This window comes from Delphinapterus leucas, chromosome 2 (assembly GCF_059928025.1).
Source record: "Delphinapterus leucas isolate spDelLeu-1000000601 "Yukka" chromosome 2, BTC_Dleu_Yukka2, whole genome shotgun sequence".
Taxonomy (NCBI): domain Eukaryota; kingdom Metazoa; phylum Chordata; class Mammalia; order Artiodactyla; family Monodontidae; genus Delphinapterus; species Delphinapterus leucas.
This window is the reverse complement of record NC_143130.1, coordinates 95,412,785-95,434,869: the sequence shown is the minus strand read 5'-3', so window position 1 is coordinate 95,434,869 and position 22,085 is coordinate 95,412,785. Positions and strand designations below refer to the sequence as shown.

The following is a 22,085-nucleotide window of genomic DNA, read 5'->3' as shown; positions in this document are numbered from 1 at the left end:
ATGCAAGAGATTTCTGTGCATTAATGTTGTAGCCTGGAACTTTACCAAATACATTAATTAGCTCTAATAGTTTTCTGGTGGCATCTTTAGGATTCTCAATGTATACTATCATGTCATCTGCAAACAGTGACAGTTTTACTTCTTCTTTTCCAATTTGTATTCCTTTTATTTCTTTTTCTTCTCTGATTGCCTTGGCTAGGACTTCCAAAATTATGTTGAATAACAGTGGTGAGGGTAGACATCCTTGTTTCATTCCTCATCTTAGAGGAAATGCTTTCAGTTTTTCACCATTGAGAATGATGTTTGCTGTGGGTTTGTCGTATATGGCCTTTATTATGTTGAGGTAGTTCCCTCTATGCCCACTTTCTGGAAAGTATTTATCATAAATGGGTGTTGAATTTTGTCAAAAGCTTTTTCTGCATCTATTGAGATGATCATATGGTTTTTATTCTTCAATTTGCTAATATGCTGTATTACATTGATTGATTTGCATATACTGAAGAATCCTTGCATCCCTAGGATAAATCCCACTTGATCGTGGTGTATGATCCTTTTTATGTGTTGTTGGATTCTGTTTGCTAGTATTTTGTTGAGGATTTTTGCATCTATATTCATCAGTGATATTGGTCTGTAATTTTCTTTTTTTGTAGTATCTTTGTCTGGTTTTGGTATCAGGATGATGGTGGCCTCATAGAATGAGTTTTGGAGCTTTCCTTCCTCTGCTATTTTTTGGAAGAGTTTGAGAAGGATGGGTGTTAGCTCTTCTCTAAATGTTTGACAAAATTCACGTGTGAAACCATCTGGTCCTGGACGTTTGTTAGAAGATTTTTAATCACAGTTTCAACTTCATTACTTGTGATTGGTCTGTTCATATTTTCTATTTCTTCCTGGTTCAGTCTTGGAAGGTTATACCTTTCTAAGAATTTGTCCATTTCTTCTAGGTTGTCTATTTTATTGGCATAGTTGTTTGTCATAATCTCTTATAATCCTTTGTATTTCTGCCATGTCAGTTGTGATTTCTCCTTTGTCATTTCTAATTTTATTGATTTGAGTCCTCTCCCTCTTTTTCTTGATGAGTCTGGCTAATGGTTTATCAATTTTGTTTATCTTCTCAAAGAACCAGCTTTTAGTTCTATTGATCTTTGCTACTGTTTTCTTTGTTTCTATTTCATTTATTTCTGCTCTGATCTTTATGATTTCTTTCCTTCTGCTAACTTTGGGTTTGGTTTGTTCTTCTTTCTCTAGCTCCTTTAGGTGTAATGTTAGATTGTTACTTGTTTTTGAGGTAGGCTTGTATAGCTATAAACTTCCCTCTTAGAACTGCTTTTGCTGCCTCCCATAGGTTTTGGATCATCGTGTTTTCATTGTCACTTGTCTCTAGGTATTTTTTTATTTCCTCTTTAATTTCCTCAGTGATCTCTTGGTTATTTAGTAACGTAGTGTTTAGCCTCCATGTGTTTGTGCTTTTTACGTTTTTTTCCCCTGTAATTGATTTCTAATCTCATACCGTTGTGGTCAGAAAAGATGCTTGATATGATTTCAATTTTCTTAAATTTATTTAGGCTTGATTTGTGACCCAAGATGTGACCTATCCTGGAGAATGTTCCATGCACACTTGAGAAGAAAGTGTAATCTGCTGTTTTTGGATGGAATGTCCTATAAATATCAATTAGATCTATCTGGTCTATTGCGTCATTTAAAGCTTGGGTTTCCTTATTAATTTTCTGTTTGAATGGTCTGTCCATTGGTGTTAATGAGGTGTTAAAGTCCCTCACTATTATTGTGTTACTGTCGATTTCCTCTTTTAGAGCTGTTAGCAGTTGCCTTATGTATTGAGGTGCTCGTATGTTGGATGCATATATATTTATAATTGTTATATCTTGTTCTTGGATCGATCCCTTGATCATTATGTAGTGTCCTTCCTTGTCTCTTGTAACATCCTTTATTTTAAAGTCTATTTTATCTGATATGAGTATTGCTACTCCAGCTTTCTTTTGATTTCCATTTGCATGGAATATCTTTTTCCATCCCCTCACTTTCAGTCTGTATGTGTCCCTAGGTCTGAAGTGGGTTCTTGTAGACAGCATATGTACGGGTCTTGTTTTTGTATCCATTCAGCGAGCCTGTGTCTTTTGGTTGTAGTATTTAATCCATTCACATTTAAGGTAATTATTGATATGCATATTCCTATAACCATTTTCTTAATTGTTTTGGGTTTGTTTTTGTAGGTCCTTTTCTTCTCTTGTGTTTCCCACTTAGAGAATTTCCTTTAGCATTTGTTGTAGAGCTTGGTTTGGTGGTGCTGAATTCTCTTAGCTTTTGCTTGTCTGTAAAGCTTTTGATTTCTCCATCGAATCTGAATGAGATCCTTGCAGGGTAGAGTAATCTTGGTTGTAGGTTCTTCCCTTTCATCGCTTTAAGTATATCATGCCACTCCCTTCTGGCTTGTAGAGTTTCTGCTGAGAAATCAGCTGTTAACCTTATAGGAATTCCCTTGTATGTTATTTGTTGTTTTTCCCTTGCTGCTTCCAATAATTTTTCTTTGTCTTTAATCTTTGCCAATTTGATTACTATGTGTCTCGATGTGTTTCTCCTTGGGTTTATCCTATATGGGACTCTCTGCCTTTCCTGGATTTGGGTGGCTCTTTCCTTTCCCATGTTAGGGAAGCTTTCGACTATAATCTCTTCAAATATTTTCTCGGGTCCTTTCCTCTCTCTTCTCCTTCTGGGACCCCTATAATGCAAATGTTGTTGCGTTTAATGTTGTCCCAGAGGTCTCTTAGGTTGTCTTCATTTCTTTTCATTCTTTTTTCTTTATTCTGTTCCACAGCAGTGAATTCCACCATTCTGTCTTCCAGGTCACTTATCCATTCTTCCGCCTCAGTTATTCTGTTATTGATTCCTTCTAGTGTAGTTTTCATTTCAGTTATTGTATTGTTCATCTCTTTTTATTTGTTCTTTAATTCTTCTAGGTCTTCATTAAACATTTCTTGCATCTTCTCGATCTTTGCCTCTATTCTTTTTCCAAGGTCTTGGATCGCCTTCACTATCATTATTCTGAATTCTTTTTTTGGAAGGTTGCCTATCTCCACTTCATTTAGTTGTTTTTCTGGGGTTTTATCTTGTTCCTTCATCTGGTACATAGCCCTCTGCCTTTTCATCTCATCTATTTTTCTGTGAATGTGGCCCCCATCAAAACTTCTGATCAAGAAAATAGCTAAAGACTTGGACTAAAGGGAGACACAGTATTCCGAAGTCCCCACCTTTGTTCACAAACCTCTCAGAGAACCTGGAAGTTGGTCCAGGCCAGTATCACACTGGGCAATTTACTCCCTACTGGGATGAATGGCTGCTAGGACCTTGTAAATCATTTAGAACAAGACCCCCAAAATGTGCTTTCTTAAAAATCTGAAGCTCCTGATTAGGCTCTTCCTTTGGCTTAACTTCTGTATAGTGTCTTAAGTGACCATCTCATATAAATGGGCATTTTGGAAGTATTTCAATGAGGCAATTCTCTATAAAATCTTCATAATGATAGTTAAGTTAAAGCAGTAAATAACAACAAAGACATTTTTCAAACACCCATTTTGCAATATAAATAACCATCATGAAAACTTCTCCCTTTAAAAAAATCCCCCACCTTATCTGGAGTTGAGGAGGCAGTTCTTTTTCCTCTTCCCATACAGTCATTTCTACAATGTATTTTATCACTGAAGGGAATATTTTCCTGGCTTGGGCAATTACCTCTTCATTCAACGGACAGCGTAAGTTCTGCAAGAAAGTATAGAAAAACATACTACCAATGTTGTATACAAGTAAGTGGATGACAAAGATAATGTTGTTAATTTATAGCAATAATTTCAATGAGTTCATTTACACCATCCTCCAGGAATGAATTTAACTTCAACTCAAGAGGCTGCTATTCACATCGGTTTAGCTTAACTCCTTGTGGCCAAGTTGGTGCTACAGATGACAGAAAGGCAAGAAGGCAAAACCACAGAGGTCTCCTTTATGATGCTCTTCATTATGAATGTCCTTCCCTGCCTGAATAATTATATCATCAGAGAACAATGAGTTATAGGGAGTGGTTATCCCCTCCAGCTGACAAAAACTTTTCTCACTAATTTATTTCAACTGATCCTTATAGCCACTCTGTTAAGGCAGAAAATTAAAGGCATTTAAAAGATAAAGGTCCCATCCAAGGTCAAAGAACCTCTAAACAGATATAAAAAGCAAGACTAAAATCTGGGCTTTTGACTCCCATGGGGGAAAAAAAACGTTAATTTCATTACAAAATACCACTTCCTTAATAAAAGGCTTGTTCAAACCAATTAGCTAAAAAAAAACACATTTAAATGCTCTATGTCATAAACCATTATGGAAATGCAAATCAAAACCACAATGAGATACCTCTTCATACTTGCTAAGGTGTCTATAATCAAAAAGGGAGATAACAATAAGTATTGGCCAGGATGTGGAGATATTTGAACCCTATACACTGCTGGTGGAAATGTAAAATGGTTCAATTTGGAAAACAGTCTGAGAGATGCTCAAAATGTTAAGTATAGTTACCATATGACCCAGCAATTCTACTCCTAGATATCTACCCAAGAAGTATGAAAACATGTATCTGCACAAAAACTTGTACACAAATATTTGTAGCAGCATTACTCATAATAGCCAGAAAGTGGAAATGACCTAAATTTCCATAAACTGAAGAATGGATAAATAAAATGGTATGTAATCCATACAATGGAATATTATTTGGTCATTAAAAAAAAGAATGAAGTACATGCTAAAAAAGCACTAAAGTTATACTCTAAATGGGTGAATTCTTTAATACATTATGCAAGTTACAGCCCAATAAGATGTTTAAACAAAGCAGTAAGCAGGAAAAGAAACATAGTAGCTCTTTAAGACACACACACACACACACACACACAAACACACACACACACACACACAATCCACTAGAAATTCAGTACAATGCTTTTAATATTCAATTTTAACCTACCTGCTATAGACCGTACTAATGAACTGTATTTTATTCTGTGGTGACCAAAACATTAACCTACACATTTATTCTTTTGCACCTATTCTTTCTCACTCCCCAATGCTTTATTATTTTAATTTCTACCATCTCCTCAATATGTCACCTTTCCTCTGGAGATTTTGCTCAGAAGCTTTTGCTAGAGAGAGAGAAAATAGAGTGCCAAAGGTACTAAGAGAAATATTAATCCACTATGTTCCTATTTCTTATCTTTTTTAGCTCAATATTTCCTTTCAATTCCTGAGAAAAGTAGTCTGAATTAAAGAGTTAAGAGAATCTACTCATTACTTCCATACTGTATCTATCAGAGGCTAAGTTCTTCAGAAGAGGTCTGGTAAGTACAGAAGAAACTTTTTTTTTTTTTAATTTATTTTTTGGTTGTGTTGGGTCTTCGTTGCTGCACGCGGGATTCCTCTAGTTGTGGCGAGCAGGGGCTACTCTTCATTGCAGCACGCGGGCTTCTCATTGTGGTGGCTTCTCTTGTTGTGGAGCACGGGCCCTAAAGCACACGGGCTTCAGGAATTGTGGAGCGTGGGCTCAGTAGTTGTGGCTCACAGGCTCCAGAGCGCAGGCTCAGTAGTTGTGGTGCACAGGCTTAGTTGTTCTAAGACATGTGGGATCTTCCCGGACCAGGGATAGAACCCATGTCCCCTGCACTGGCAGGCAGATTCTTAACCACTGCGCCAGCAGGGAAGTCCAAGTACAGAAGAAACTTTAAAATAAATCATTTATAGCTTAGAAAATAAGAAGGTCCATTAGAGGGAACAAAAGGGTGATAATCAAAATAGATTTTAAAAAACCTTAATAATTAACCCAGAAATGTACTGCAGGACTAGAAAGAAACTTCTCTTAAATAGACTTTAAGAGATACTGCCAAATGCTGGATGATGGGCTGATTAGTATCAGCCAGGTCTAATTACATTTGGTAAATCCCTATTATGGTTGGCACAATGCCACACACCTGGCAGAGTATGGATTTCACATTCACCAAAGCAGAGATGAAACAAATGCGAAGTACAAAGGACTGTTGGGTGGCAATTGATTAGTTATATGCTAGCCATAAGTGTCCTTCTCTCACATCTAGATCATGAATCAGATCTAGAGTCATTGCAGAATATCCAGATTTACCTTCAGAATAAGAATGAATGACCAACTACCTTTGGAATCTAGTTAGAAATCCAAAGAAATCCAAGAAGATCAGGTTAGTTCAGGACTAAATTCAGTGTACTGAGGCAATATGACTCAGGAAAACCACCAACAGACTGGAATCCCATGATGTAGGAAGAGGGAGGCTAGTTTTGTAAACTCAATGAGCAATTTAACTCCCAAGGATTCTTCAGCTACTTAACACAAAACAGTACAAAAACAATTTTCTAGAATGTTAGTTATGGAATGAAGAGGATATAAAAATCAAGCCACAAAGCCCTCTGACTATATGCTAAAATATTCCAATACCCTTTAAAAAAATATCAGAGGAGGAAATGGAAATAATCAGAATGAAAAGGGTTCTTAAAACAGAAACAAGAGGGACTTCCCTGGTGGTACAGTGGTTAAGAATTCGCCTGCCAGTGCAGGGGACACAGGTTCGAGCCCTGGTCCGGGAAGATCCCACATGCCATGGAGCAACTAAGCCTGTGCGCCCCAACTACTGAGCCTGCACTCTAGAGCCTGTGAGCCACAACTACTGAAGCCTGCACACCTCTAGCCTTTGCTCTGCAACAGAGACAAGCCACCCCAATGAGAAGCCCACACACCACAATGAAGAGTAGCCCCTCCTCGCCCCAACAAGAGAAAGCCTGTGTGCAGCAATGAGGACCCAATGCAGCCAAAAATAAATAAATAAATTTATTTAAAAAAAAAAAAAAAGAAAGAAACCAGAAACAAGAGAATGAACAGAAAGGGACATCTGGTGATATTTAATCAAGAAAATTTTTTATTTGTCAAATGAAGGAATAATCATTTGGAATCAGGACAAATAAATGAGTAAGAGAGAAGAGGCAATCTAAAAATAGAGGGCTGAGGGACTTCCTCGTGGTCCAGTGGGTAAGACTCTGCACTCCCAATGCAGGGGGCCCGGGTTCGATTCCTGGTTGGGGAACTAGATCCTGAACGCATGCCACAACTAAGAGTCTGCATGCCGCACCTAAAGATCCCAAATGCCGCAACTAAGACCCAGAGCATCCAAAATAAATAAATAAATATTTTTTTAAAAGTAAATAAATAAAAATAGAGTGCTGAGCGATAAGGTATATGTTAACGATAGGTGAATGGGTAAAGAGTATATGAATATTCTTTGTACTCTATTTTTGCAACTTTTTACAAATTTGAAATTATTTCCAAATTCAAGGTTAAAAAAAAAAAATGTGCTAGAGCCCAGATCCTAAAGATCTGAATTTTAGTCCCAACTGTCACACTGTCTGGATTACTATGGCTCTTTAATACATTTAAAATATGTTTGATCTATTCACACTCATAACTCTTCAGTTTTTCCTGGCAATTCTCATAAATTTTTCCAGAAGAACTTCTGATTACTTTTGTCAAGTTCCAAAAGAGAATTTGGCTGTTATTCTGATTGGGAATATAATGAATTTATGGACTAATTTTGGAAAAACTTTTATCGTTTGTAATACTGAAACTTCCAATCCAAGAATGAAATGTGTCTTCTGATTTTTTGTTTTTCTTACATGCCCATACTCCTACAGGAGTATAGTTTTAAAGTTTTCTTAAAACAGACCTGGCAGATTTCTTCTTGGTTTTTTCCCTAGGTATTTTATTTTTTTTGATGGTATAGCAAATGGGATCTTTTCTTTCACTACATTTTCTAAAAGCTATTGCTTGTAAGGGCATTCAAGAAATATTTTTTCTGTAACAACCTAAGTGCAAAAAGAATTTGAAAAAGAATAGATACATGTATATGTAAATAAATAAATAAAGTGACTTGCCTGAAAAAATAATTTTGTTGAATACATTAAACTATGATTTTTAGTATGTAAGTTCCATAACTAACAACCTAACTAAACTCTACTATAGTTTCCAATTCTTTTTCAGTTAATTTTCTTGGGTTGTCAAGGTATAAATCATGACTATTTTGCCTCCTCTCCAATATTTATGTATTTTAGTTCATTCTGTTTGTCTATTTGACTGACTTCCAGAATAGCGGTAAATAATAAGAGCAATAGTGAATTTCCTTATCCTGTCTCTATCTATAATGGGAATACACTAGTGCTTCATCATCAACCATGATTAACAGCTTTTGATTTGAGGCCAATAATTCTGGAAGAAACTGAAAATCTTATCAAAGAGCTACTTTCCCAAAAAGTGCCAGGCATAAACAGTTTCACAGATGAATTCCAAAAACAGTTCATTCTAGGAATGTAGGCATGATTGTATTATTCTGTCAAACTTGATTTTATCTGTTAGTTTTATTTAGGCTTTCAGCATAACAATTATTAATACAACTGATTTATAAATTCCATATTATGTCAGATCTGAAGTCAACATAATGTTGGCTTTATATAACAAATTTGGAAAATTTCCCTCTTCTGCCCTCTGTGTTCGGGAACAATTTGTATGTTTTTGTTATTTGTGTAGTGTTTAAGTAATCGAGTGATTTTTATTTATTTTTTATCTTTTTTTTAAATACAGAGAAACAGAGAAACCGGTATAATAAAAACAACTTTTACCTAAAGTTAGTAACTCTTTTTTCCATATATGCTTCCTTTTTTGTTGCTTATTTTAAGGTAAAAAAGAGTCATCATGATATTTTACTCCTAAATACTTTAATATTGATTGATTGATTGACTGATTGATTGATTTTTTGTGGTACGCGGGCCTCTCACTGTTGTGGCCTCTCCTGTTGCGGAGCACAGGCTCCGGACGTGCAGGCTCAGTGGCCATGGCTCACGGGCCCAGCCACTCCGCGGCATGTGGGATCTTCCTGGACCGGGGCATGAACCCGTGTCCCCTGCATCGGCAGGCGGACTCTCAACCACTGCGCCACCAGAGAAGCCCTTTAATATGTATTTAACACGGACATTTCCTTATATAACCTTAATATCCTTATTATAATCTAATAACATTAACAATAACTTTTAAATATTATCTGATATCTTGACCATATTCAAGTTTCCTAATTATTCCCCAAATGTCTATCACATTTGCTTATGCCTCAAGTCATTTACATCTAAATGAATATCTCATGCCCACCCCTTGACTTTTGTTCTTCATGACTGAGGTCAGGCCAATTTTTCCTATAAAAAGTCCTACATTCTAGATTTATCTTGAAATGTCCTATATATATTTATCTTCCTTGCGGTATTCTTTATCTTGTTCATCTCTCCCCTGTATTTCTATAAACTAGAAGTTAGATCTCAAGGCTTTATTAAGTTCAGGTAAAACATTTTTAGCAAGAATATGTCATTAGTAAGACTATGTACTTCAATTTCTTAGCAGCTTGAGATAAATTCACATACCATATAATTTACTAAAAATATACTATTCAATGGTTTTTATGTGCAGCTATTACCACAGTCAGTTTTAGAACATTTTCATCAACTCAAAAAAACATACAAGGGCTTCACTGGTGGCACAGTGGTTGAGAGTCCGCCTGCCGATGCAGGGGACACGGGTCCGTGCCTTGGTCTGGGAAGATCCCACATGCCGCGGAGCGGCTGGGCCCGTGAGCCATGGCCGCTGAGCCGGCGCGTCCGGAGCCTGTGCTCCGCAACGGGAGAGACCACAACAGTGAGAGGCCCGCATACCGCAAAAAAAAAAAAAAAATACAAAAAACCTTTAATGATCACACCCACAAGGTCTCCATCCTCATAGACCTAAAAAATCACTAATCTAGTTTTTGTCCCTACGGATGTTCTATTCTGGACATTTCATATAACTGAAATCATGTAGTATGTGGTCTTTTGTAACTGGCTTCTTTCACTTAGCATAATGTTTTCAGAGAGTTCCTCTAAATTGAAGTATGTTTCAGCACTTTATTCCCCTTTATAACCAAATAATATTCCACTGTAATGGATATAACCTAACCACATTTGCTTATCCATTTATCAGTTGATGAACATTTGGATTGTTTCTAATTTTTATTAAGAATAATAATACTATTCTATTATTGTATAACACTTTTATTATAATAATAACACTATTATGAATAATGCTATGAACTTTCATGTATAAATAATTATTTGAACACCTGTTTTCAATTATTTTGAGTCTGTCTAGGAGTCGAATTGCTGGGGCATGTAGTAACTCTACATTTCACAGGTTGAAGAACTGCCTCTTTCCAAAGTGGGTGCACCATTTTACATTTCCACCAGCAGTGTCTGAGGGTTCGAATAACACTTGTTATTACCTGCTTCTTGATTATAGCCATTAGCGGGTATTAAGAAGTATTTCATTATGGTTTTGGTTTGCATTTCTCTAATGACTTATGATGTTGAGCATCTTTTCATGTGCTTATTGGTTATTTTGTATATTCTCTGAAGAAACTCATATTCAGATCCTTTGCCCATTTTAAAAACTGGGTTGTGAAGAATTCCCCGGCTGTCCAGTTAGGACTCTGTGCTTTAACTGTAGAGGGCACAGGTTCAACCCCTGGTTGGGGAACTAAGATCCTGCAAGTCACACAGTGAAATGAAATGAAATAAAATAAAATAATAAAATGCCATCACTAAAAAAAAAGAAAAAAAAAACTGGGTTGCTTTTTTATTTTTAAGTTTTAAGAGTTCTTTGTAAGTTCAACATACCAGTTCCTTTTATCGGATAATATGACTTGCAAATATCTCTATCTCATTCTGTGTACTATCTTCTCACTTTCTTGGTAGTGTCCTTTGGAACATAAAAGTGTTTAATTTTTTTTTTTTTTTTTTTTTGCGGTACGCAGGCCTCTCACTGTTGTGGCCTCTCCTGTTGCGGAGCACAGGCTCCAGACGCGCAGGCTCGGCGGCCATGGCTCACGGGCCCAGCCGCTCCACGGCATGTGGGATCTTCCCGGACCAGGGCATGAACCCGTGTCCCCTGCATCGGCAGGCAGACTCTCAACCACTGCGCCACCAGGGAAGCCCAATAGTGTTTAATTTTGATGAAGTTCAATTTAAGGTTTTTTTTTTCTTTTATTACTAATGCTTTTGGTGTTACATCTATGAATCTATTGCCAAATCCAAGGTAATAAAGATTTATCCCTATGTTTTCTTGTAAGAGTTTTATCGTTTTTGCTCTTTTTAGGTCTTTGATCCATTCTGAGTTAATTTTTGTGGTTGGTGTGAGTTAGGGGTCCAGATTCATTCTTTTGCATGTGGATATCCAGTTGTCCCAGTCCTACTTGGTAAAAAGATTATTCTTACCCTAGTGAATGGTCTTGGTACTCTTGTTGAAAAAATGGCTGACCACAGACATGTGGGTTTATTTCTGGGATTTCAAATCTATGCTGTTAACCTATATTTTTATCATTATGCCAGTACCACACTGTCTTGATTACTGTTGCTTTGTATTAAGTTTTAAAAGAGGGATGTGTGAGTACTCCAACTTTGTTCTTCTTTTCCAGGGTTGTTTTGGCTATTGTGGGTCCCTTACAATTTCATATGAATTTTAGAGCCATCTTGTCAATTACCTAAAAAAAATTTCCAGCTGGGGAACTGTACTGAATGTGTAGCTGAATTTGGGGAGCATGGCCTTTAATATTGTGATTTATAATAAGAAATATCTTCATCCCAGTTTCTGGCACAGAGCTCCTAAAACCCTTGGAATTTCCCAAGTGAAGAAGTGGGGGCTGTCTTTTGTTATGTTTATGAGGTGACTTTTAGAAAGCACCTAAGGATGCAGGCTGGTTGCCTGGAGACCCAACCTTGTGATTAGAAGGTTGCAACTTTCAGTCCCATCCCCAACCCCAGAGGGGCTAGAGGTTGAATCAATTGCCAATGGCCAATGATTTAACTAATCGTGCTACGTAACAAAGCCTCCATAAAAACAAACAAACAAAAAATCTCCCATGGGCTTCCAGAGAAATACACACAGATGTCTCTAAATACATAAAAGATCTACTACTGCTAAATTCTTTCCAGGCAACGAAGCTTTCAGCCCCTGCATGCTCATCCCCTAGATACAAAAGGATGCAATGGACACTTTAAAATGATTACTTTTCTCTTCCTTAGGTCAGATAAATTCTGAGGTAAGCCCCCGGTCCCAATTTATTTTTCTTCCCGTTACTTTTATATATAACTGAGTTGATTTGAAGCATCAAGACATGCACATGTTAGCACAAGTTAAGGTCTGATCACATCTAAATATGCCTGCACTAAATCCAGAACTGTGACACAACAGCACTTAAGTAAAATATTTGTAAATCTGCTTCCCTAAATCTGGGACACTGAGAAACAATTAGAAAAATGTAACTCTGTCCTTAGAAACTGTACATGTTGAAGGAGTGGATATTCAACAAAAGTCTGTCAGTGACCATAAGTACAAAGTAAATACTAAAAATGTTTTAATGCAAGTAAAAAAATATATTCTTGTGAAAATATTTAGGTTTGCCAAAAATTGTCTTGTTAAAACAAGACAGTTTATGCCATGCCCAATTATTTGTTACATGATTTCTGTGCAAATCTTTATAACTGGAAAAAGCCTCAGTCCTAAAATGTTCCTCTTTAATTAAAATTTATCCAAACTCAATCAGAAGAGTCCATTTGAATTTATTGTTTTACATAAACAACATTAGAATCTATTTCTTTTTATATTTTTTCTTCCAGTTTTGAGATATAATTGACATAGCACTGTATAAGTTGAAGGTGTACAGGATAATGATATGACTTAAATACATCATGAAATGATTACCACAATAAGTTTAGTCAACATCCATCAAGTCATATAGATACAAAATAAAAGAAAAAATATTTTTTCCTTGTGAGAACTCAGAGTTTACTCTCTTAACAACTTTCACATATAACACACAGCAGTGTTAATTATTTTAATCATGGTGTACATTATACCCCAGTACTTATTTATCTTACTGGAAATTTATACTTTTTTGACCACCTTCATCCAATTCCCCCTCCTCCCACCACCTGCCTCTGATACCACAAATCTGATCTCTTTTTCTATGAATTTACTTGTTTGTTTTTGAAGTATAGTTGACCTATAATACTATGTTAGTTCCTGGTATATGACATAGTGATCTGATATATATTTGATAATAAATGGTCACCGTTTCAAAATGGTCACCATAAGTCTAGTCACCATCTATCACCATACAAAGATACTATATAATTATTGACTATACTCCCCATACTGTACACTTCATACCCATAACCTATTTTGTAACGGAAAGTTTGTACCTCTTAACCTCCCTCACCTATTTTTTTCCTCCCCCTAACTCCATCCCCTCTAGCAAACACTTGTTCTCTGTATCTGTGACTCTGTTTCTGTTTTGTTATGTTTGTTCATTTGTTTTGTTCTTTAGATTCCACATATAAGTGAAATCATAACAGTATTTGTCTTTGTCTGATTTATTTCACTTAGCATAACACCCTCTAGGTCTATCCATTTTGTCTCAAATGGCAATATTTCTTTTTTTTATGGCTGAGTAATATTCCATTTTGTGTATGTGTGTATATTTACACAGACACACACCACATCTTCTTTATCCATTCAGCTATTGATGGGCACTCATGTTGATTCCATACCTTGGCTATTGTAAATAATGCTGCAATGAACATTAAGGGTGCATATATCTTCTCATATTAAATAAATTTTGTACTTCTTTTTTCTTAATTTCATTTTTGTATTGTTCATTACTAATGCATAGACACAAGTAATTTTTGTATAATTATCTCATATCCTGCAACTGTGCTGAATTTATTAGTTCTAATAATGTTTTAGTGGATTCCTTAGGATTTTCTATATACAAAATCATGTCATCTGCAAACAGAGCTAGTTTTAATTCTTCCTTTCCAATCTGGGTGCTTTTTATTTCTTTTTCTTGCCTAACTGCCCCAGCTAGAACCTCCATTACAATATTGAATGGATATGCTCTGTGGCAAAAGCAGAATCTGCCTTATTCCTGATCTTAGGGGGAAAGTATACAATATAATTATAGTTGTGAGTTTTTCATAAATGCCCTCTATCAGGTTAAGGAAGTTCTCTTCTATTATAAGTTTACGTCTTTTTAAAAATTTATTTATTCATTTATTTTTGGCTGCGTTGGGTCTTTGTTGCTGTGTGCGGGCTTTCTCTAGTTGAGGAAAGCGGGGGCTACTCTTCGTTGCGGTACGCGGGCTTCTCATTGCGATGGCTTCTCTTGTTGTGGAGCACGGGCTCTAGGCATGCAGGCTTCAGTAGTTATGGTACGTGGGCTCAGTAGTTGTGGCTCGCGGGCTCTAGAGCGCAGGCTCGGTAATTGTGGCACACAGGCTTAGCTGCTCCACAGCAGGTGGGATCTTCCCAGACCAGGGCTCCAACCCGTGTCCCCTGCACTGGCAGGCGATTCTTAACCACTGTGCCACCAGGGAAGTCCCTATAAGTTTAAGTCTTCTTATCATGAAAGTGTGTTGGATTTAGTCAAATGCTTTTGCTGCATCTACAGAAATGATCATGTGGCTTTGTTTTTTATTCTATTTATATAGTATTACATTAACTGATTTTCAGATGTTAAACTATGTACTGTATTTTACATCATACGAGGAGGCTCATCATGCCATATCAACCCAATATTCATAATGATGCTAATACTGATGACTGGTTTCAGGTGACAACAGTATGATGCCCTCCCCTGCCCGCCTCACTGTACAGTTTTGTTTTTTCCCTTATGACTAGCAAGTAATCTATGAGATGGTAATTCAGAACCATGCCCATATTGTTCCTCATCAATTCAAGTTTTAAGGGTTTTAGCATCCATTAATGAACTTTGTCTAAATCAAATATTTCCTTAGGGTTTGCAAAATGTTGATTTTTCTAATTCTATTATTCCTTCTCTATTAGCTAGTATTCCTGTAGAAAGAAGAGCTTTACCTCATGAACTGGAGATACTTGCTTACAATGAAATACAATTCCTGTTGAAAAGGTAGAATAAACGTTTAGTCCATTCCCTTCAATTACCAGTTTTTAGAGTAAGGAAATGATACAATAACCACTGCATGGCAACAAACAAGTTTTATTCTATTTAGTTCTTACGTAAGTTTCATTATTAGAAACTCATGGATTTTTATATATCAAGTATGATTCAATCAATCATAGTGGTTATTTATTATTGTTTTTCTGATGCCCCAATTGTCCAGCTCAGGTCAGTGAGAGCCTTTTCAAACTGGGTTTTAGGTTCTTTTGACACAAACCCATCCTCACAAGCCAACTATCTATTCCCTAACTCACATGTGGAATCAGGCAGTTTTACAAAAAGCCCTGATTTCTTTTAGTGGGAAATGGTACTTAAGAGATCAAAATATATACCCTAAGGGTATTCAATGCTATAGTTATCAGGAACAGTTTAAAGAGTACAAAAACTATTTATTCCTTAAGTTTTGAAAAGGATTCCTCTGTAAAACTATTGAGCATGGCATTTTTTAGGAAGTACTTTCTTGTGACAATTTACTAAATTTCTTCAATGGTTACTGCCTATTCAAGTTTTCTATGTTTTTGAATAAATTATGGCACTTAATACTGTCTGATAAAAGAAGAATCTATTTTCAAATGTATTTGTTCAGAGTCATAAAAGGAGCCTTTTACGATCCTCCTGTATCTGTAGTTCTATGGTTATTTTCCCATTCCTTGTTAATGGTCTACATCTGGGCTTGCTCGCAGTTTTTTTTCTTGATTAGGACGTATAGTGGATAATCAGTTTGCTGACGTTTTTTTCTTTAAGAAAAGCAATTATGGAATTTATGTGTCAATTCTACTGTTTTCTAATTCATTATATTCTCCTATCTATTAATAACTACTTCCATTTGCTCTTTTAGGTTAATATATTGTTTACTCATCAAATTGCTTAACAAAAAAGTATTCTAAGTTCATCTTTTCATTGTAAATTCATTCCTTCTTTAGAGAAATATGGAATATAATTATCAAACACTTAAATTCTCTAGAGTCAAATAAAACTCCTTACATTTAAATATTAGAACATAAAAATCAGGATTATCAATGGAATTCGGCTTAACCCATACACATAACATTTATTTCTATTTAATTTCATCAACCTTAAAATAGTTAGCAATTAAAAAAATAGCAATATTCTTACCTCTTTTGTGGTACCTGCTCTTCCAGGTTCATGACTTATACAAAAAGGGCCAGTTTTCCATGCTTCTGTGTCTCCACAGTCACAAAATCCTCCTCCAGTAGAAGTATGCATCTGATAAATGAAAAATGAGTATGTCTTAATTTCAAAACATATCACAAAGCAAAGAAGAATGATAAAGATGACTCAAATAATAAATGTTTCCCTCTATTTCAACCTTAATTGCCTTTAATGTTATAGATATATATCAAAAAATATTTTGATCAGTTAACCAAAAAAAATCCTTAATACTTAATCACAACAAAACTGAACCTTCAAAATTGATATTTTTGAAACATACTCAAAGTTTTTAAATAATAGTTTTTAAAACTTTGTACTAATGGAGAACAGGTTGTGATGTGTACAAAAAATAATCTATACTTCACCCAGAATGCTTCAGTAGATTTTATGATTAAACAAACTTCTTAAAAATCATTATAATGATACTTGTATAAGTACTTAAGACATGTATAAAGTATTTTCACCTATACTGATGTTCCACAGCAACTAAAACTTATTCACAACATTTTCCCTGTGAGGGTTCCTGTAAAAAAAAAAAAAATTATCTAAAATATCCTAATTTAGATAGAGAAGGATGACAATGACCTGAATTTGAATCTTCCCCAAATCTCCCCCCTCCAAAGCATACAATTAACAAGGAGAACAAATAAAGCCACACATGACCCATGTCTGCAAGATTACTAGGAGACAAAAAATAAATACCACAACCTTCAAATGACTTGCTTTATCAGAGTTCCTGTTGCCTATCACTTCAAGCCTGTGGTTACAGACAATACGAGAGGGAAGCTTAAGTGACCCCATGAAAGAGAACAGAGAGGTACAAAGGACTTAGATCAAGCACAAACAAAATCACACTCCAGAAGAGAAAGCCCAGTGCCAAGGGACAAATACTGAACACAGGTTAGGACTTGGTGGTTCACAGGGAAAGAGACTGAAAGTAAATAGGACCAGAAGTGGCCACCTCAGAAAAGCATTACTTTTGGAGGAAAATAAAATACATTAAAAAAAGGTGGTAACCCATTATAGATGGGGCAGTAAATGAAAGAAGTAAATAAGAAAGAAAATTTAAGGATCCTATGAAACAAGGGAGAAACAAGACATGCCAAACCCTCCCGTCACCTCACCACCATCACCAATATCATCTATAAAATAAGTTAGGGGCTTCCCTGGTGGCGCAGTGGTTGAGAGTCCGCCTGCCGATGCAGGGGACACAGGTTCATGCCCCGGTCTGGGAAGATCCCACATGCCACGGAGCGGCTGGGCCCGTGAGCCATGGCCACTGAGCCTGCGCGTCCGGAGCCTGTGCTCCGCAACGGGAGAGACCACAACAGTGAGAGGCTCACGTACCGCAAAAAAAAAACAAACATAGAAGAGGGTAGAACTGACAGAAGAGAGCACTTGTGAAACCTATCCATGAAATGAAAAAGAACAGAAAAAAGTACACCATATCCACACAAAACTATTGCAAAAAAAAAAGCCAAAAAATGCAAATAAGAGCCAAAACCCAATTATGAAGCTGAAGAAAACTATACAATGCTCCAAACTGAATTATACAGCCTCAAACAAGCATTAAAAACCCTTAATCAGACTAAACACCTTTAATCATAAATATAAGAACTAAGAACAGAAACGGACAAAGAAATAGGAATAAATAAAATGAGACTCAAGTGAACTAAGGGGAAAAACCAGGAAGAAAACGATATCATATCAGAAACGAATTTTTTTTTTTTTTTCTTTTTGCGGTACGCGGGCCTCTCACTGTTGTGGCCTCTCCCGTTGCGGAGCACAGGCTCCGGACGCGCAGACTCAGCGGCCATGGCTCACGGGCCCAGCTGCTCCACGGCATGTGGGATCTTCCCAGACCGGGGCACGAACCCGTGTCCCCTGCATCAGCAGGCGGACTCACAACCGCTGCGCCACCAGGGAAGCCCAGAAATGAATTTTTTTTAATTACAAGATGATAGACTCAAATGAAAAGTTAATAAATAGCATTGAAACAAAGCAGGAAAACAAGAGAATGAAAATAAGATGAAGTAAAGAAATACAGGGTCAGAGAAAAAGTGGTTGAAATAGAAGATAGGCCTAATAGAGGCAGATGAGTATAACTGGAATCACCAAAGAAAAATCAAAACAATGGAACAGAGGTAATATTTAAAACTGTAATCTAAGAAAACTTCCTGGAAATAAAAGACCTGAATCTACACAATCAAACGGCCAAGAGTGACTAAGAGAAAACTCTCTCAGTATGATCAACTCCAAAGTATACCCTCCTAAAACTACTGGACTTTAAAGATAAAAGTCCTGAGGCCCTAGGCAAAAAGATGAAATAACATAATCACAAGAAAATTAGACTGGCATCAGACTTCTCAATAACAACACATAAAGCAAGACAACAGCAGAGCAGCATTTTCAAGGAAAGAAACTGCAAACCAAGAATACTGTCTACAGCCGAGCTATAATATAATTTTGAACATGTCAGAACTTAAGGAACACAGTTTACATGCGACCTTCCTTAGGAATCTACCTGAGCAGTGATCAGCAAACTTCCTGTGTAAAGGAACAGACAGTAAATATTTTAGTCTTTGCAGGCCATGGAATCTCTGTTGAATTACTCTATTCTGCTCTGGCAGTGAAGCATCAGCCACAGACAATAAATAAATGAACCAGCATAGCCACATTCCAATGAGACTTTATTTATAGGCACTGAAATTTTAATTTCATATAATTTTCATTTATCATGAAATATTATTCTTCTCATCTTTTTTCCCAACCATCTGAAAATATAAAAACCAAGCTAAGGGACTTCCCTGGAGGTCCAGAGGTTAAGACTCTGCACCTCCACTTCAGGGGGCACAGGTTTGATACCTGGTTGGGGAACTAAGATTCCGCACACCATGTGGTACAGCCAAAAGAAAAAAAAAAAAAGAATAAAAACCAAGCTTAGCTTGCAGGCAATACAAAAACAGATGGTGAGCCAGATTTGACCCACAAACTGTAGTTTACTGACCCCTAGAGGATGCACTTCAGCTGACCAAGGAGTGACTGGGGAACTTCAGAAAAAGGACAGATGGCGAACATTTTATGTATTTAATTGTACCGCTAAGAACAAATCAAGGGTGTTGAAAGATACATGGATAGAAGAATGTAAACATTATATGATCTCACAATCAGAAAGACTACAACTAAAAAGTGGGAGAAGGGAAAGAGAAGGCAACATAAGATTATCAACTATTAAATAGGTAATAGGAGGGAGTCAAAGATAGCATTAAAACTGACAGACTAGATAATAAAAAGTTACATAAGGGAGTAAAAAGGAACTAAAGGCATTATAAAAATTATTAGTACAAACATTATCACTAGAACAATAGTAACAAAAGAAATTAGAATATACAAATCAATTTTATATACTGAAGAATGCTAGACTCATCCACGATTACTAAAAATGTACTTGTTTCAAATGAAAGTAAAAGCATAACCTTAGTATAGGGAATGCCATGAAAGCAAGGCACAAAATCCAGAAGCATTAAAAAAAAAAAATCTGGCAAATTTGACAACATATAAATTAAAATGTCAGTAAGGCAAATGATAGCATATATCAAGTTTAAAAGACAGAAAATAGATTTTATACAGTCAAAACATACACTTAATTTATAATCCAGCAATATCATCCTGAGGTTACCCAAGAAAAATTAAAACAAATGCCCACACAAAGACATGTGCTTGAATGTTTGTAACAGCTTTATTTAAAAGCTGGAAACAAGACAAATATTCATCAACTGATGAACAGGTAATATATTGTGGCATATCCATACAACGGCATACTACTCAGCAATAAAAAGGAACAAACTGCTGAGACATGAGAGGATCTCAAAGGCACTATGCTAAGTGAATATAACCAGATAGGAAACACTACATACTATATATAGATTTCACTTATATGACATTCGGAAAAGCCAAAACTATAGGGACAGAAAACTGATCAATGACTGCCAGGAGCTGGGGTAAGTGGGCAAGAGGACTGCCTGCAAACGGGAGAACTTCTGGGAATGATATGTTTTATATATTGATTATTGTGGTGGTTACTGAACTGTATGTCTGTGAAAACTCATGGAACTACACTTACAAGGGTAGATTTTATTGTATATAAATTATATCTCAAAAAAATCTGACTTTAAAAATTATTAAAGACAAGCATAGTAAGAGAAAATATTTGTAACGTATATAACAGTAAGAAAAAGGCAAAAGAAAAATAAGGATAAAAACAGGCAATACACAGAAGAAATTAAACATACAATTAAAAAATGAAAAGATATTAATACTAGTAATAGAAATGCAAATTAAAATGAGATTATTTGACTAACGGATTGGCAAAAAGTAAAAAGACTGACTAAATAAACTTTGGGGATGTAGATAAAGAACATTCTCATATCCTTTTTTTATTTTTATTTTTGGCTGTGTTGGGTCTTTGTTGCTGTGCGCAGGCTCCCTCTGGTTGTGGCGAGTGGGGGCTACTCTTTGTTGCAGTGCACGGGCTTCTCATTGCAGTGGCTTCTCTTGTTGTGCAGCACAGGCTCTAGGCGCGCAGGCTTCAGCAGCTGTGGCAAGCGAGCTCTAGAGTGCAGGCTCAGTAGTTGTGGTGCATGGGCTTGGTTGCTCCGCAGCATGTGGGATCTTCCCAGACCAGGGCTCGAACCCATGTCCCCTGCATTGGCAGGTGGATTCTTAACCACTGCGGCACCAGGGAAGCCCCTCATATCCTTTTAATGGGACTGTAAATTGACACAGCAATTCAGGAAAAACATTTGGCAAAATCTATGAAAATTTTAAATGCATGTACCCTTCAATCCAGAAAATCTACCTCTAAGAATCTAGTCTCAAGCATTCTTTAATATATACACTGGTTTATATTAAAACAAAGGTATATGTGTATGTCCCATTATTTGTTGACCAGTGAAAGCTGGGAACAGTGTAATTATCTAGAAAAGGGTGATGGGTTAAATATTTGATGACATATTCCCACAAAGGAATACATGCAGCAATTAAATAAGGCAAGAGTTATTATATATATCAACACAGAATTATCTCCATGATATATTAAGTTAAAATCAAGTTGCAGGGAGTTCCCTGGTGACCTAGTGGTTAGGATTCCAGGCTTTCACTGCTGTGGCCCAGGTTCAATCCCTGGTCAGGGAACTAAGATCCTGCAAACTGTGCAGCATGGCCAAAAAAAAAAGTTGCAAAACAAAATATATAGTAGGATCCCATTTGTACACACACAAACATCCTCCTAAACATATAAATATATATATGAGTGTACATGTTTGTACATGCATAAAGATCTGTAAGGATGTGCACTAAATTGTGTTCAGTTTAACAAAGAAAGTATGATGGGACAGAAAGGCAACAACAATTTTTATTTGTATTCTTTTGTATTATTTGAATTTTTAAAAGATAAGTTTTATTGCATTGCCTAAATTATTTTTTTTAATGTTGTTGTGTTTCAAAGATAATATATGAATACAAATTCTCATCATGTAGGATTATAGCAGGCTGTTAAAATAGACCCTGATCGTTATTTTTATACCTCAGAAAATACTGAGTTCTCATATATCCCTCCTTTTCCCTACCCACAGTTTCCCCTATTATGAACATCTTGCAATAGTGCGGCACATTTGTTGCAATTGAGGAGTCAAAGTTGATACATTATTTTTTTTTAATTAATTAAGTAATTTATATTTGGCTGTTTTG

At 36.2% G+C, this 22,085-nt stretch overlaps 1 protein-coding gene across 8 annotated transcripts in view; it reads right to left on the bottom strand.

Annotated features, from left to right (window-relative positions):
* Window positions 1–22,085, bottom strand: part of UBR1 (ubiquitin protein ligase E3 component n-recognin 1) — a 169,634-nt gene that overhangs the window by 99,463 nt on the left and 48,086 nt on the right. For 7 of the 8 annotated variants that reach the window (XM_089907322.1, XM_089907321.1, XM_022587307.3 and 4 more), the window contains 2 exons: window positions 16,281–16,391; window positions 3,641–3,771 (listed from right to left, as the gene is read on the bottom strand). In XM_089907322.1, the coding sequence (XP_089763448.1) occupies window positions 3,641–3,771; window positions 16,281–16,391 (242 nt within the window). Of the gene's footprint in view, window positions 1–3,640; window positions 3,772–16,280; window positions 16,392–16,801; window positions 18,097–22,085 lie in introns of those variants that run through there. The other variant, XM_089907327.1, reaches the window with a different exon arrangement.